Genomic DNA, 15,769 nt, shown 5'->3' with positions numbered 1-15,769 from the left:
CCCGAATGCTCATAATGTATGTCGAAAAAAAATAGAATATACTATATATAATATAGAATATGATACTTTCTTTCAATTTAAATCCATCAATCCACATATATTATTCTTAGAAATCCATGAAGAAAGTAGTTTCCTTAAATGTCTCTATCGATTTTTTTCAACGTATCCCTTAGTTTTAGTATTCAGCCTTTGACGTAGGTTGTTCACTCTTTTAAGAGATGATTTCAGTCAAGAAATGCTTGGCATTTCTGAGCTCTGGCATAAAACACTTGTCGTCTTCGGCTTCGTTGTCGTCTTCGTCCATCCCTAAACCCACACGAAGTGCTATATAGATTAACAGGTTTGCCAGCGACCGAAATCCAAACAATCTGTCCGATTAGGCAGTAGCTATGCCGCGGCGTGAGAGTGCCAGCCACGAGGCATCTTACTCAGATGTCTTCGGGGGTTTCGGGGGTGCTTGCGCCCCAATAAAAAGAGTAATCTGTAAGCCCGCGTCTATATTTACATACGTCTGTGATTTTATGGCGGTATTATAAATCACAATTGTGACGAATGTACGTGGGAACAGCTGCAGCTTTCATATAAAAGCTGAGGTGCTCTGATTTTTAAACACCATATCGCAAAACAAATTTCATTTATCATCATGTCGGTTTCGGATCTGATCGGGGCACTCGATGCCATTCCCAAGCTTAGTGGATCCGCGGCTCCTTCTACCAACTCCAACTCCGTTATTATGGATGCTCCTGATTGGCTGACAGAGAGCTATATTCAGGATGCGCTGAGGGACTTCTATGGCGATCAGAGGATCAAGATCACCTGCCTGCAAGTCCATCCCGCCCTGGGAAAGGGTGAAAACTATGGCGGAGTGCTGACCCGAGTGAAGGCCCAGTTCACGAGACGCGATGGCACCTGCCAGATCGGTCATTACATTATAAAGTCCTCCTTTGAGAGCGACGAGTTTTCCAGGAATGCAATGGAACCGTATGACATCTTCAATCGCGAGATGTCCATCTATGAGCAGATTCTGCCTAAACTGAAGGCTCTGCTCCACGAGATCGAAGATGGGGAGGAGATCTTTGCCGAGACCATGGCCGTGGACTACGATCGTTCGGTGCTGATCTTCGAGGATCTCAGTGCGCGGGAATTTGTGATGCCCGATCGTCTCACCGGACTCGATCTGAAGTTGGCGCGTCTTGTCCTTCGGAAGTTGGCCAAGATGCATGCCACATCGGCGGTGTTGAACGAGCGCGAGGATCATGCCTTGGAGAGCTATGATCGAGGAATGTTCAACCGTCACACGGATAACTATGCCCCCTGCTTTCTAGGCATGCTACAGGCTGCCAGTCGAAGAGTGGCCCAGTGGCCTGGATATGAGCTGTATGCCGAGAAACTGGAGGCTCTGTTGCCTGTCTACATGGAGCTGGGCAAACGCGTCTTCGATGTGAGTCCCGGCCAGATCAACGTCCTGGCCCATGGCGATCTGTGGACCAACAATGTCCTTGTCAAGTATGACAAGGAGACTGGCGAAGCGGAGGATGTGATTATCATTGACTTCCAATATGCCGCCTGGGGTTCACCAGCCATTGATCTTTTCTACTTCCTGAACTCCTCGCTGGAGTTTGATCTCCATCTGAACAACCAGGAGGAGCTGATCCACTACTACTTCAACATCTTCTCGGAAACACTGAGGAAACTCCGTTTCAAGGCTGCCATTCCCAGCATGCACCAGTTTCATCAGCAGTTACAAGAAAAGGCCTTCTATGGTGAGAAGTACACGATTCTCCTGCGTTTATTTCTGGAATAACTGTATGGTTTCTTCTCTGATCCTTAGGCATGCACACAACTATCTCCATCTTACCCATTCAGAGGAATGTGGAGACGGCTGATGCCGATTTCAATGCCTTAATGCAGAACAATCAGCGGGCGATCAACTTCAAGAACGCCTGCTATGGCAATCCTGCTACTCAGAGGATAATGCGACAACTCCTTCCCAAGTTCCAGCAGGAGGGCTTGCTCGATGCGGATCAATGATCGAAAGTGTCATCCTTAAAACTGTGTTATACTGTATATAAAAATTAGATAAATCTTATATATGTTTATGGACAAATGTACATATATTCCTTAGGCTAGTCAATAGTTAATCACCCATATGTATTTGTATATACCTATTATATGTTTATTATTCTTCGTGATTATAGTAAATGTTTGAATTATGTAGAGCTAGATTCTCAATACTTCAGCATAGGTATTTCTTATAGAGTTAAAATGTATTTTAGTTAATTTTCTTTATATAATTGATCATTGTATACATGAAAATAGCCAACCGAAAGGATCTGTAGCATGGCGCTTAGGAAAGGAGAGAAAGGTAATGAATAATAGTAGTTATAACAAAGCTTTCAAGAGATCAGAATACAGGTTCATAGACAATGATATTTTTAGCTGAAAAGCTTTCCAAAAGCTTCAAGATTTGTGGAGTCTACAATAGATACTCTACGTATGTATATAAGCGCTTCAGTGGGTGTAACTACGATTATTTAAACAAATATGTACATACATATGTAACAGAAACTACAAACTACAATCTAAAATATCTACTATTCGTAACTGTTAGAATTGAGTATATTTTTTCGCATAGTAATGTTAGCTAATCAGTAAATTTTTATTGAACTATCAATTGCATACAATCGTAGACCTCTCCCGGTGAAAATTAATATTTGCGGGTAATAACTCTTATCAGTTGATTCTGAATACCTCGGACTTAAATGAACTTAGTATGAAAATTGGAAAGCTCTCAAGAGTAAAATTATCCAAAGGATTTGCTCACCATTAAAATTATTTCACAATATTTTTCAATATTTTGCACTTCCAGCAATCAATGTGTTTTCCTAAGCAACAATTATAAGGACAATAAGGCTCTCTGATTAGATAAATGTATTTCACAACACAAAACTCGAAATTTCGAAAAGCTCAACCAATTTCGTTTAAAGTGTGCCTTCCATCAAATCAACTGCTTCATTCCATAACCAGCTCGCACGGAATACGTAGCCGTTCAAGCTAATATAGTTTTTCCTCTACTCTGAACAAAATGACGACTGAAAGCTTGGAGCAATTTAACGCCGACGAGCTGGAGGCCCCAGAGTGGTTGAATGCTAAATTTATAGGCGAAATTCTGAGCACGTGTGAGGGAGCGCCAGAACTGAAAGTTACCGATCTGAAAATATCCCCCGCGAGCGCCCAGGGAGATCACTATGCGAGTATTATGTTCCGCTCCCTAGTTGAGTACACAACCTGCAAGGGAGTGTTCACCAAGCCACTGATCATTAAGACGATGCCCGAACAGGAGGGCCACAAGAAGGACATGCTAAGTGAATCTCATTTTTTCGAAACAGAAATCGGAATGTACACCAAAGCCCTGCCGGAGTTTGAGAGGATACTGAAGCAGGCAGGAGATGACACAAAGCTATATGTCCCGTGCATCTATCACAGTCTTGAGCCCCGCCAGGTTATGATCTTTGAGGATCTGGTGCCGCAGGGATACACTGTCATCCGGGATCGTCCGGTTAGGGAGGAGGAACTATGCAGAGCCTACTCGAAACTGGCCAAATGGCATGCCATCAGCATGAAACTGCTCAATGAGGTGAGCTCTTGAATCTGCAAACTATTGACTCAACCTTCGAATAAGATTCTCTTTTCAATAGCAACCCGATTTTCTGAAGGAGTTCCAATATGGTTGGACTGAAGTGCCAGCCCTGATGAACGATCCCTTTATGACTACAGCAATGCCTCCCTTCATTAAAATGCTGGAACGATGGCCAGAGCTGAGGAAGTACAAGCCGCACTTTGAGAAAATAAAAGATACCTACCTGGACATGGTGAAAACCGTTCTGCAAGAGTATCGCACAAATCCACAACCTGATGGATATTACGTGCTGTGTCACGGAGACTTTCATCTGCGGAATATGATGTTCAGGCACAACAAGGAGACAGGCGACTCCGAAGACGTCATGCTGGTGGACTTTCAACTGTGTAATACCGGTTCCATAGCCGTGGACTTGATATACTCCATCCACATGCTGATGGAGCCAGAGCAGCGCTGGACCCATGGCGAGAAGTTGATCAATTATTACTTCTCTGTGTTGGTGGATACTCTGAAGAAAGTGGGTTACAAAGGTGCAATGCCTACCCAAGAGAAGCTCTGGCAACAGATCTATAAGCTGAAATATTATGGTAAGTCATGCATTTCATTTAAAACTAACTTAGTTAGAATTTACATTTCTTTTTGTTTCAGACTTGTTTAATATGTTTACTTTTTTGCCATTAATTTTGGGCATCAAAACGAATTCTTTTACAATGAATGGCCTGCTTCAAGATGCAGAAACGCGTCAGAAAACCTACTATCAGGATGTATACGTTAAGGATATCATGAAATTATTACCCAAATACGAACAAATAGGCTATTTTAAGGATCTATAGATAGTTTTTTTTAGTTACTATCGAATAAATTGTACAATGAATGCGCATTTTTGTATCTGTTTGTTTTTATTGTTATCCCAACACCAGGGTATTCGAAGAAAAGTATATATTTTCGATCAAGTACAGCATCCATACATATGTAGCTATGTGGTAGCTTTTCCACTAAAACTAGTTCCTCATCGTCAAAGCTTCTATGAGATAACGAGTAGCAGAAAAGCAGACGCATGCTTATTCGACAAAAACTATTAGTAATTATAATTCTAGATAGGAAATATGGCTTTAAATATACTCTTTCAAAGGGTTCCTATTATGGAAACTACAAAATAATGCAATATTTTTTTAATGTAATTTTAGATGATTATATAGGGTCATATGGGTACGCATTTTGTGAATTTAAAACTCATCCAAGCGCAAGGACTAGATGGACTATATTATAAGATTATATGTTCATTATAAAGTAGAAATTATTTTTTTCTCTTAGTTCTAAGCATTATTGTAAAATTAAAATACCTTTTTAAAGGGTATAGTATAGAATACTACTTAAAAGATAATCAAAAAATAATTGTTTGCAATAAAAGCTTTAGCATCGGTTCTAGTTCTACCACCTGTCCAAAACTTTATTTATTAAATTTATTTTTAATAAATTAAATTACGTTCTTCTAGGCATGTTTCAATTAATGGAAAGGATAGTAAGGCCTAATTATGCTTTCCGATAAGACAAATGAATTTCACAGAGAATTGTAAAGTAACCTCGGCCAAAAAAGCTCAGACAGAGCTCTGCCAAAGCTCAAATTTTTATTTAAAATGAGTGCGCAACTATTTGTTATAAACACAACCTGTTTGCCACCCGTCCCAAGAGTTTTAACAACAAGTGATTAGATTGTTCTGCCACCAAACAAACAAAATGCCAGATAACATAGATACGGAACAGTTTAACGCCGACGAGTTGGAGGCCCCAAAGTGGCTGAATGCTACGTATTTGCAAAACATTCTGAGCACGTATGAAAGTGCACCAGAATTGAAGGTAACCGATCTGAAAATATCCCCCGCAAGCGCCCAGGGAGATCACTATGCCAGTGTTATGTTCCGCACCCAAGTGGAATACACAACCGGGAAGGGCGTGTTCAACAAGGCATTGATCGTCAAGACAATGCCCGAGGAGGAGGGCCACAAAAAGGAAATGCTGAGTGAAACCCATCTGTTTGAAACAGAGATCGGAATGTACTCCAAGGTTCTACCAGAGTTCGAGAGGATATTGAAGCAGGCGGGAGATAATACCAAGTTGTATGTACCGTGCATCTTCCATAGCGTCGAACCACGTCAGGTAATGATCTTCGATGATCTCGTGCCGTTGGGATACACTGTCATACGCGGTCGTTCGGTTAGGGAGGAGGAAGTGCGCTCTGCCCTTTCCAAATTGGCCAAATGGAACGCCGTCAGCATGAAAGTTAACAATGAGGTAAGTTTCTAAGAAATCTTCTCTATAATCCATATCAAAATATATTTCTCTTCCAAATCAGAATCCCGAGTTTATCAAGGAATTTAAGTATGGTTTATTCGATTTACCCACTCTGTTGAAAGATCCAATGGTAACCACTAGCATGGCCAATTTCATTGAAATGCTTGACAAGGTACCTGATCTGAAGAAGTACAAGCCGCACTTTGAGAAAATAAAGGACTCTTATCTGGAGCGCACTCGTGCCGTGATGGAGGAGTATCGCGCAGACCCCCAATCTGATGGATATTACGTGCTTTGCCACGGAGACTTCCATCTGCGTAACATGATGTTCAAGCACAACAAGGACACAGGTGTCTTTGAGGATGTGATGTTGGTGGACTTCCAGATCTGTAATATAGTCCCCTTAAGCCTTGACTTGATCTACTCCATATATATGCTGATGGAGCCAGAGGAACGCTGGAACCATGGAAAAGATTTTATCAACTATTTCTTCAATGTTTTGACGGATACACTCAAGAAAATTGGATACAAAGGCGTCATGCCCACCCAGGAAAAGCTCTGGCAGCAGATCCATCGCCACAAATTCTATGGTGAGTTCATCATGTTTAAAGTGGGGACTTTTGGCTAACAGCTCCTTTCTATCATTCCTTCCAGACTTCTTCTTGCTTACCACTTTTCTGCCCATGATATTGGCCGTCAAATCAAATACCCTTAAGATGCATGACATTATTCAAGAACCGACAACGCGGCAGAAGGCTTACCTCATAGATTCCTACATTGCAGATGTAAGGAAACTGTTGCCCCAATTCGAGATAATGGGTTACTTTAAGGATCTTTAAGGGAAGATATTTCAAAATGAAATTGATTATGTCCAAAGCAACAAGCACATCTGGTTCTGATCTATGTATTTCGAGTATCTATAGATTACGAGTACTTAATTGATTTGAGCACCGTCAATACGACTCTCAACTGTTTGTTATCTCTATAATGCACTGTCAGTTGGAAATGATAAGTTAACATTATATAACAAATAAAAGCTGCTCTTCCAAGCAATAGAATAATCATACCAGTATTTCTATCGTACTTATAGTCGAAGATTCCGACTATAACTGGTATCTGGCACTCAGGTTAACTTAAATTATCTTATCGCGGGCTTTTGTGTGTAACCGTACGCATTTTAAAACATATTTTTACAGATTTGGACAGTTATTTGTACAACATTTACTTTGATTGTGCTCTTCCTATAACAAATGGGTCTATCTCATACCCATGGAACCAATGAATTAATATGAATACTATTGTTCGATTTATGCTCTCTCTCTCTCTCTGGCTCTCCGATCACCTTATTTATCCAAAAATCCAGAGAGCTCAAACTCTTTAATTGTGCGCTGCAAGAAGGCACGGTATTTGGGGTTCTCGACATTTTCCCGCCGGAATTGATCGCCGCTCTCGGTGCGGGAGTTGAGGTCTTCGAGATTTTCAAAGCCAGCTCCCTCGCGGAAAATCAGAGGCGTGAGGCAAGTGGCGCCAATAACACCTAGAACAGATGATGATTATAGAAAGAACGTCTGAAAAAGGGGTAGGGGAAATACTTACCCATCAGGCTGGTGTTGATAAGGTCGATATGGATTTCTTTGAGTGTGGGAATGTGTCCTTGATATTTGAGCTTCTCCAGGGTCTGCTTCAAGACCTGCTGGTACGTCCTTACAATGTATTTGAAGTGAACCTTGCGCACATTTTCATTGAGAGAGCCATAAAGGAAGTAGTTGAGATCTATGGCTGGAGATCCCACATATGCCAACTGGTAATCCAGCTACAGAAACAAATTATAAATAGTTTGTAAAATGAAGAGTCCAAATGATTGAATGAGGATGCTACTTACAGTCACCACATCATCGGGTTCCTTGGTCTCGTTGTTGATGTGAAACAGGAGATTGTTGATCCACAGATCCGTGAGGTTGAACACACGGAAACCCTTCTCGCTCTCGTCAAACATGGCCAGAGCTCTTTGGAGCACATTCTCGGCCAGGATGAACATCTTCTCGGTGATCTCCTCATAGCCCTTCCAGTGGGCCAGCTCCTCCGCTACGCAACGAAGGTTCACGGGGAAGTAGGTAAGGAAGTCCCGCCGATCGGGGTTACGGGAAATGGGCGCCTCATTGAAGAACTCCAAGACCTCGGGACTCTCCTTTGCTATGACGGCACTGCAGGCATGAAGCTTGGCTATCTTCTCGACGGTTGGCAGAACATAGTCCAGGTTTAGGAGACGACCGCGCTCGAAGTTCTCAAAGCCGCTCATCTTCATATCCTCCAGGATGAGGAACGGTTCCGGCGACTCCGTTGTGTAGTAGCACGCAGGGGCTATCTTGCTCTTGTCGCCAATGGACTCCAGCAGAGCCTGCACCCTTGGCAGTACCTCCTTGTAGGAGAGAATCTCGCGCTTGAAGAGCCTGCTGCGCTGGGCCACGGCTCCAGTTTGTCCCTTCGGATGGTCCTTGATGATCACCGAGAACTTACTCTTGGCAGCCTCGCCTCGCTGCAGATTGAAGGTGGCCCGGTGCATTTCGCTGGCAAAGCCCACAGCAGTGTCTTCCACCTGGGCGCTCTTAACCAGAAGATCGCTGACGGTTAGCGTCTCGTCCTTAAAATGCTCCTTGAGCACATCCTGCAGGAACTCCACGGTCAGCCACTCGGGTGCAAGGTAGTTCTTCGTGCCGGTTCCCATTTTTCTGTGTTCTTTCTTTTATTTTTCCAAGTCACCTGACTGCAGCAGCGTACAGAAAAAAGACTCCAAAGCAGCTGTGGCTCCAAAGTAAGAGTATGGGGGCAAAACATGTGACGATGGGAAAGCTTTTTATGGAAGCTCTCTCTGTTGATAAGCTGATATTCTCAGCTGAAACTGATAAAATGTAAAAAAAAACCAGCTGATTTTCTCAGTTGAAATCGATAAAAGGTAATCGATAGCAACATTTTAAATTTCTTGAACTTTTTACGTTTTGTTTTGTACTTTGTTCTTACTTACCCGCTGACTCGTACATACACGAATGAGCTGAGCATAAATTGAAAGGGAACGAAACAAGGCGTCATTTGTTTACGTTTGAATGAAGAAGAAAATAAATGATAAAATCTTGCATTTATGTCAAGTTTCATTGGCCGAAAGCAAAAAACTTGTATTTATTAAAGGTTGCTAGGTGAGGAATTCTCGCATTTTTATCAGCCACGCTATGTTAGTCTGAAACGCAGCGCCAGTATGCATTGAAGAAAAACAGATCTCTTCCTTACCTGATATTAATACACCTTGTGCTTTGCCTTTTCTGCCTTAGTGTGGGTCTGTGTGTGTGTGAACTGTGGAACACCAAACTGGGTGGCGCTGAAAGCGAATCAGTTATGTTTTGGAACGTATTCGCAGTGTGGTATTATTGCTTTTGTGGAACTTGTGCCTCGCTCTATTCAAACATCACACGCTCTTTCTCTCCAAAGATAATAATTTGACAAGATACGACATGATCTAAATAGAAACAGCTGTTGTGACAGCTTGGGCATATCGGCTCTACAAAAAGTTATTTCCAGCTCCATAGGAACATCCATAGACTCTCCTATAATAGGGTACCCGGTGTGATAAGAAGGCAACGGACTAACGAAAACAAAACCCCAGTTGATTTCTTTGGCTTATTTTCTTAAGAAGTATAATAGACAAACACTGCCGCAGCTAAATAAAAGATAAATCTTAAAGATAGTCAAAGTCACTCACAAGATACAGTAGAATTATATATACATAGGTACACCTAAGTAGAATCGCATTCAAAAGTCTAAAATGCCACGCCTATGCAGGAACGGAAATATGCTGAGAACAGAACGGACGTACAGGGGACTCGTGTAGACCTTGGAGCGAAAGCGATCTCCCTCCTCGTCCGCCTGCATGAGCTTCTGGAGACTCGCCTCCGTATCGACGGGCAGAAGGATGAACACCAGATGGGTGAAGGTTGTAAAATAACCTAAGAATTAGAGTTATAAGAATACGTAACAATCCCTGGGTTTAGATCTTTACTCACCCCAAAACCCATACTTGATCATGCTCATATGGAGCTCCCTTAAAAGAGGCATCCGTTCGCTGTAGTTCAGGATCTTTAAACAGCGCACCAGATGTGTGTGATAGATCCTAACGAAGCAATCAAAGTGCTTAATCCTTATGCTATGGTGGGCCGAGCAGATAATCAACTCCCACAGGTCCTGCGAGGGACTGCCCCACTTGCACAGTTGAAAGTCCACAAAACGCAGTTGATTGATCTCCCCGGATTGGGTATAGCTTAGCATTATATTATTGGACCAGAAGTCCCCATGATTCAGCACTTTAAATTCCTGGGGATTTGTGTTGAAGCAGCGGGCCACAGATTGCACAAATTGATCGGCTGTGGGCTGAGAGAACATTATTGAATTCCTTTGTGGACAGCTATTAAATCTGTACTTACAATGCGACTCACGTATTGCTCATGATCCGCCAGACCCCATTTGGCCATGGCCGCCTTGTAGCTCTGTACACGGGCCTGATATGATTTCGATTTATTGTAGTTGGCGGGCAGGTAAGTTCGTTGGAAATCCTCTGGAAAGGGGCCGTTCCGCTGACGCCAGACAGCGCTGGCCGCATGGAATTCTGCTAGCTTCTCGAGCACCCTTCTCATATGCGGCATATCGAAGCCCTTCAGACGATTGATATTTCGGAATTTCTTAGTTTTGAGATCCTCCTGGACGAGGCAGATGCGACCATTGACATTCTCCGACCAGTGGCATTTGGGGGCAAACTGTACCGTCAAGCCTGACTGCTCGTAAAGCTGCTCCAATTGTGGTATAATCAAATCGTACATTTGCTTCTCCTTGGGAAAGATATTCAGGGTGTTGACGAAGCCATTACCCTGGGCATCGTCCAGCATGGTCTTCAGCACGTAGGATTTCTGCTGTGAGAATCCATCTGCGCGCAGTGTGAATGAGGTAATTGTCAGTGCAAACATCAACCTCTCAAGGGTCCACCCCCTTTTTCTCACCTTTCATTTCAATGTCGACGATAATGCGCATCAGCAGCGAAGTATAGGTCTCGCCCGGAGGCGTGGCCGGTATAATTGAGAGATTCAAGATGCGTCGGAACTCCCGAAACTCTCGCTTCAGTAGTTTCTTGAAATAGGCCTCGTTGACCCACTCCGGTATGCGGACAGAACTTGTTATGCAGAATTTGTTGCTGTTATCGGGCATTTTGATGGAAGATTTCACTTCACTCTGCTTTCGGATCGGATCGTTTAAGTTCTCGGTTGTGGTATGTTGTTCTCGAACCGAACAGTGAGGCGCAACTGTTTTTCTGGCGTTCTGTTTTGCCTGTTCTTATCGAGAATGTTGTTTCTTATTTCGGTTGTGTTAGGTAGGGGGTGGCAGGTGGCGGGCAAGGTAAGCGCTCACTTATCAGGCAATGCCAATTTGCCCGCCCCGTCTAACTGGTTCGTCAACAGCTCGGACACTGAGCATCGCATTCATCGCTCGTTTGCCTGATTTGTCTTGGCCCGAAAGTCGCTCTCACGCGACAGCAGGCGATACTGTGATAACTGAAAGAGCTTTTTCTCTTTATATTCATTAAAAGTTCTATGTGGGAGAATACTATGGGGATAGGGATGGTCGAGTCTTATCAGCTTTGATGATGTGAATGCCTGATAACAGGGTGTAGGGGGAAGCTCTTCTATCTCTTGGGGGTGCAAATGTTATCCCTTGTTTATTTCCCATTTTTGATAGACGTATCTCTCAGACCCTACAATCTCTACTGTCTGTTAAAATCCGGGGGGCTCTACCCCCCACCCCACCCGCATTTGCAATCGAAACTATTTCAAGTACTGACCCTGCTCATATCAATTGATGGAGCTTGTTGAAACCAGATTCAATGTTCACACAAATTTATTCAATGGAAAGAATGAAAACTGCATCGATCGGTATTCAATCGTAGTCAACGAAGTTGAACAGTCCCCGGTTGCAGTAAAAGGGATACACCTCTTTGATGACATCCACAAATGCCGGATTCGTATAGAGACGAGTTCGAAGACTCCTGCCAGCATCGTCCTGGGACATGAGGGTGTGCAGATTGCTATCCTTATCGGTCGGCAGCAAAACGGTAGATAAATGACCCATCACCGGAAAGAAAGCTGAAAGAAAAGTGCATCTAAAGGGACCATAAAAATAAAGATTTCACAGAGAACCCACCGTAAAAAGTATTGTTCTTTTTGTAGAGGGCAGCGTTCAAATCCCGCAGTTGGGGCACCAATTTCTTGTGGCTTAGTATAGCCAAACAATCGATGAGATGTTCCCAATAGATCCTCACAAAATTCTCATATTCCTTGAGGCGCAATTCCCTGCTGGCTGAAATGGTGATGATGAAGAGCAGGTCCTGGGCAGGACTACCCCATTTGCAGTGCTGAAAATCCAAGAGAAGAGCTTTATCCAAATTGTTATTCGAATTGTACTTAAAGAGGATATTGCTGGACCAAAAATCGCCATGAGTGAGAACATTAAAGCCATTGGCATCGGTTTTCAGGGATTCCAAACTCATTTGAATGTACTGCTGAGGAGTGGGCTGAAATAGAGATTAAAGTATATAAGATTTGAAATTTTCTTTAAGTTTAAAAACACATACGAAATTCTTTAAACATCTCTCCTCAATTCCCCAGGTCAACATGGCTGCCTTGTATTCCTTGACCTTTGCATCGAATCCTCGTCTGCTGTGCTCTGTATTATCCTTATGTGCGAAGCCATGCTCAAAGTCGATGGAATACGGTCCATGCCGATCCTCGTACACAACACTGGCGGCATGGAGCTCCGCCAGCTTACGAAGACTCATGTTCATGTGTTCCATATCCAAACCCTTGCTGCGATCCACAGTTACGAATTCCTGCGATGACAGATCCTCAAATATGAAGTACAGGTAGCCATCCATTTCTCCAATTTCCAAACACTTGGGCACCAGTTGAATGGGATGTCCAGCCTCGCGATAGAGCTGCTCAAAGGCGGGTAAATAAGTGGAGTACATTTGCTGCTCCTTTTGGAAATACCGAAACTCCTCGACGACCCTTCCACCTTTGTCCAACTCGAGGGTGGTCTTGACTACATAGCTCTGTCTCTTAAGGCTACCATCTTAGAGATGTTTAGGACATATAGTCTCTGATTCTGCAGATTCACTATCTCAGCTTACCCTTTAGTTCCAAGTCCAAATAGACGCGTGCCAAAATTGAGGTGAAATTACTGCCTGGCGGGATGGCAGCCACAGCTGTAAACTGTACAATTTTATTATAATTTGGCTCATCTTTGGCCAGCAGGACCTTGAACTTGTCTTCGTTTAACCATTTAGGGATAACAAGACTCTCGTTAGGGTTCTCTATCTTCGCCATGGCTCTGATCTCTGACTGATCTTGACTGAAACCTAAACTTGACTGACTCTAAAACATATTTTATCAAGCAAAGATATCATATCTTTAGATAAATTTGTCCCTAGTAATCAGGAACAGATAAGACTAATTAAACATTTTAAGGTAAACATAGTATAGATTCCTACTATCTATATTTTATTTGCCAGCAAAATAGTTTCCATAAAGTAATCAGACATCGTAATCACCATAGTTAAGCAAACCGCGATTGTACAGAAAGGGATATAGATCCTTCATCACACTGCCAAAGGCAGGATTCGATACAAGGCGCAATCGCAGTCTTTCGCCCTCTTCGGTTTCTGCTAACAGATTGTGAAGATTGCTATCCTTGTCGGTTGGGAACAATATGATTGGCAAGTGGTTCATCAAACTAAAGAACGCTGCAGAGAGAGAGAGAAAGAGAGACTTTTTCAGACATTCGATAGAAAAACTCTTTCAAAAACCCACCGTAAAATGAATTCTCCTTCGCATACATGGAGCTCTGAATGTCTCTGAGTGTGGGAATGGGTTTCTTGAATTTTAAAACCTTCAGGCACTCGACCAGACGATCCCAGTAAATTCTTACAAAGTTTTCGAACTCCTTTATACGAATATCTGTGGCCGCCGAAAGTATAATAAAAAATAGAAGATCTTGTGCAGGATTGCCCCATTTGACGATCTGGAAGTCCACGAGGATTAGCTCATCAATTTTGCCATTTGGCAGATAATTGCTCATCAGGTTACTGGACCAGAAGTCACCATGATTCAGGACATTAAAGTCATTTGGAAGCACATCCAAGCAACTCAACGATTGAGCCCAATACTGATCCGCAGTGGGCTGGAATAAGGAGATCTTTAAAGTCCCTTTTCTTTTGGTATTTCCATTAACTTACGAATTCCTTGACATATTTCTCCGCATCCGTCATGCCCCATGTCAGCATGGCCTTCTTAAAGGCCGATTCTTTTAATTTAAATGCATCCATGTGGAACTTGTATGCCTTAAGGGTGACGAAACCCTCAAGGAATTCACTGGGATAGGGTCCGTTCTGCTCCTCATAGACCGCACTGGCGGCATGGTATTCGGCCAACTTGTGCAGAGCCCTCGTCATATGCTCCAAGTCCAGGCCCTTGGTGCGATCAATATTCTTGAATCTCTTGACGCACAGATCCTCGAAAATGAAGTTAATATTGCCCTCGCGCTCCTCCGTGTGGAGACACTGCGGTGCCAGCTGTATCTTCCATCCGGCAGCCCTGTATAAAGCCTCGAAGGCAGGAAGATAGGTGTCATACATCTTGGCCTCCTTGGGGAACAGACCAAAGTCGTTGATGGCACTGCCGCCACGCTCGTCGGGAAGCATAGTCTTGAAGATGTATGTTTTACTTTTGACACTGCCATCTGATGAAGATTATGTTACTCTTTCTCTAAGTTTTAGTTATAGTTTTATGTATCTACCCCTAACCTTTCATTTCCAACTTGATATAAACCCTTATCATAGTCGAGGTAAAGTTCTCCCCCGGTGGAATCGCCGCCACTTTGGTAAACTTTAATATCTTAACATGATTTGGTTCGTCTTTGGCCAGCACTCCAGTGAAGTACTTCTCATTGATCCAATCGGGAATGATCAGGTGCTCGTTGGGATTAACTATTTCCTCACTCATCGTAGCGTCTCCTATTTTTAATGCCAGCACGACTTCTCCCTTCAATTGCTACTGGGACACTGAGCACAGCACAATTTTTTATAGGCTCCAACCCCTTATCGACTGCAAAAAAAATTTAGCAAATATTAGATACTCTTCTAGTGAGTTGGCTGTTTTGGTTAGCTAAACTATCTATTCAATCTTATCTATATTATGACTCTAGTGGTTTTTACAATTTAAGTATTCATTTGCATGGTTGTGATTTTTGTCAAGTGTCTCGTTTGTATAGTCTGGAAGAGGGACATATAATCGTAACTATATAGAGATATATAGAGATAGCTATGGTAAGTGCTTGTCCATCTGTCGGGGTTTACAAGTCTCTGGGGGAAAGTGCTATTAGATTTATTGATTTAGTGTCGCACATCATGCAACAGCGCCCATCGGTCGGTACTGGGTTACCTTATGGTGAAATTATTCCACGGATCTATTGGGGTCGTATCGCTATATAATAGAGTACTTGCATTCATGGTATGGTTTCATTGATAGCAATTTTTCTCAGTTTGAAGCGAGGAAATCGATAGAATCGCAAATCTATTAAATTCTTAGTTTTTCCCAGTAGTCTGTATCAGTGACTTTGTTTATATCAATTATAAATATTGCTGAAATCCAACTCAACTTAGAAACTAATCAGCACGATAGCATGATAGCACGTACAAGATTTTTGGGTTTTCACCATTACGAATATTTCCTGCTGATTGTAGAAAATAAA

General features: G+C 42.7%; 7 protein-coding genes across 7 annotated transcripts; 3 read left to right on the top strand and 4 right to left on the bottom strand.

The window, feature by feature from the left end:
• Positions 1-609: 609 nt before the first annotated feature.
• LOC108157456 lies at positions 610-2,192 on the top strand. Its single transcript, XM_017289528.2, has 2 exons — positions 610-1,763; positions 1,832-2,192. Exons 1-2 carry the CDS (start codon positions 644-646, stop codon positions 2,029-2,031), a joined length of 1,320 nt encoding a protein of 439 aa, XP_017145017.1. The 5' UTR covers positions 610-643; the 3' UTR covers positions 2,032-2,192.
• A 799-nt stretch (positions 2,193-2,991) lies between these two features.
• LOC108157457 lies at positions 2,992-4,520 on the top strand. Its single transcript, XM_017289529.2, has 3 exons — positions 2,992-3,637; positions 3,699-4,227; positions 4,289-4,520. The coding sequence occupies exons 1-3, from the start codon at positions 3,086-3,088 to the stop codon at positions 4,471-4,473; spliced, it is 1,266 nt and encodes a 421-aa protein (XP_017145018.1). The 5' UTR covers positions 2,992-3,085; the 3' UTR covers positions 4,474-4,520.
• A 777-nt stretch (positions 4,521-5,297) lies between these two features.
• Positions 5,298-6,993, top strand: LOC108156909. The gene is made up of 3 exons (XM_017288658.2): positions 5,298-5,932; positions 5,994-6,522; positions 6,587-6,993. Exons 1-3 carry the CDS (start codon positions 5,378-5,380, stop codon positions 6,769-6,771), a joined length of 1,269 nt encoding a protein of 422 aa, XP_017144147.1. The 5' UTR covers positions 5,298-5,377; the 3' UTR covers positions 6,772-6,993.
• Positions 6,821-8,789, bottom strand: LOC108156912. Its single transcript, XM_017288660.2, has 3 exons — positions 7,815-8,789; positions 7,529-7,745; positions 6,821-7,469 (listed from the first exon to the last, which is right to left on the bottom strand). The coding sequence occupies exons 1-3, from the start codon at positions 8,655-8,657 to the stop codon at positions 7,276-7,278; spliced, it is 1,254 nt and encodes a 417-aa protein (XP_017144149.1). The 5' UTR covers positions 8,658-8,789; the 3' UTR covers positions 6,821-7,275.
• Positions 8,790-9,591: 802 nt separating this feature from the next.
• Positions 9,592-11,176, bottom strand: LOC108156910. The gene is made up of 4 exons (XM_017288659.1): positions 10,972-11,176; positions 10,402-10,898; positions 9,985-10,348; positions 9,592-9,927 (listed from the first exon to the last, which is right to left on the bottom strand). Exons 1-4 carry the CDS (start codon positions 11,174-11,176, stop codon positions 9,734-9,736), a joined length of 1,260 nt encoding a protein of 419 aa, XP_017144148.1. The 3' UTR covers positions 9,592-9,733.
• A 669-nt stretch (positions 11,177-11,845) lies between these two features.
• On the bottom strand, positions 11,846-13,394 carry LOC108157778. Its single transcript, XM_017289968.2, has 4 exons — positions 13,152-13,394; positions 12,597-13,093; positions 12,167-12,536; positions 11,846-12,108 (listed from the first exon to the last, which is right to left on the bottom strand). The coding sequence occupies exons 1-4, from the start codon at positions 13,345-13,347 to the stop codon at positions 11,903-11,905; spliced, it is 1,269 nt and encodes a 422-aa protein (XP_017145457.1). The 5' UTR covers positions 13,348-13,394; the 3' UTR covers positions 11,846-11,902.
• Positions 13,395-13,482: 88 nt separating this feature from the next.
• LOC108157786 lies at positions 13,483-15,087 on the bottom strand. The gene is made up of 4 exons (XM_017289976.2): positions 14,823-15,087; positions 14,256-14,758; positions 13,831-14,200; positions 13,483-13,763 (listed from the first exon to the last, which is right to left on the bottom strand). The coding sequence occupies exons 1-4, from the start codon at positions 15,019-15,021 to the stop codon at positions 13,555-13,557; spliced, it is 1,281 nt and encodes a 426-aa protein (XP_017145465.1). The 5' UTR covers positions 15,022-15,087; the 3' UTR covers positions 13,483-13,554.
• Between the last annotated feature and the right edge of the window lie 682 nt (positions 15,088-15,769).

Source organism: Drosophila miranda, chromosome 2, assembly GCF_003369915.1.
Source record: "Drosophila miranda strain MSH22 chromosome 2, D.miranda_PacBio2.1, whole genome shotgun sequence".
Lineage (NCBI taxonomy): Eukaryota > Metazoa > Arthropoda > Insecta > Diptera > Drosophilidae > Drosophila > Drosophila miranda.
This window is presented reverse-complemented; position numbering and strand designations above follow the sequence as displayed.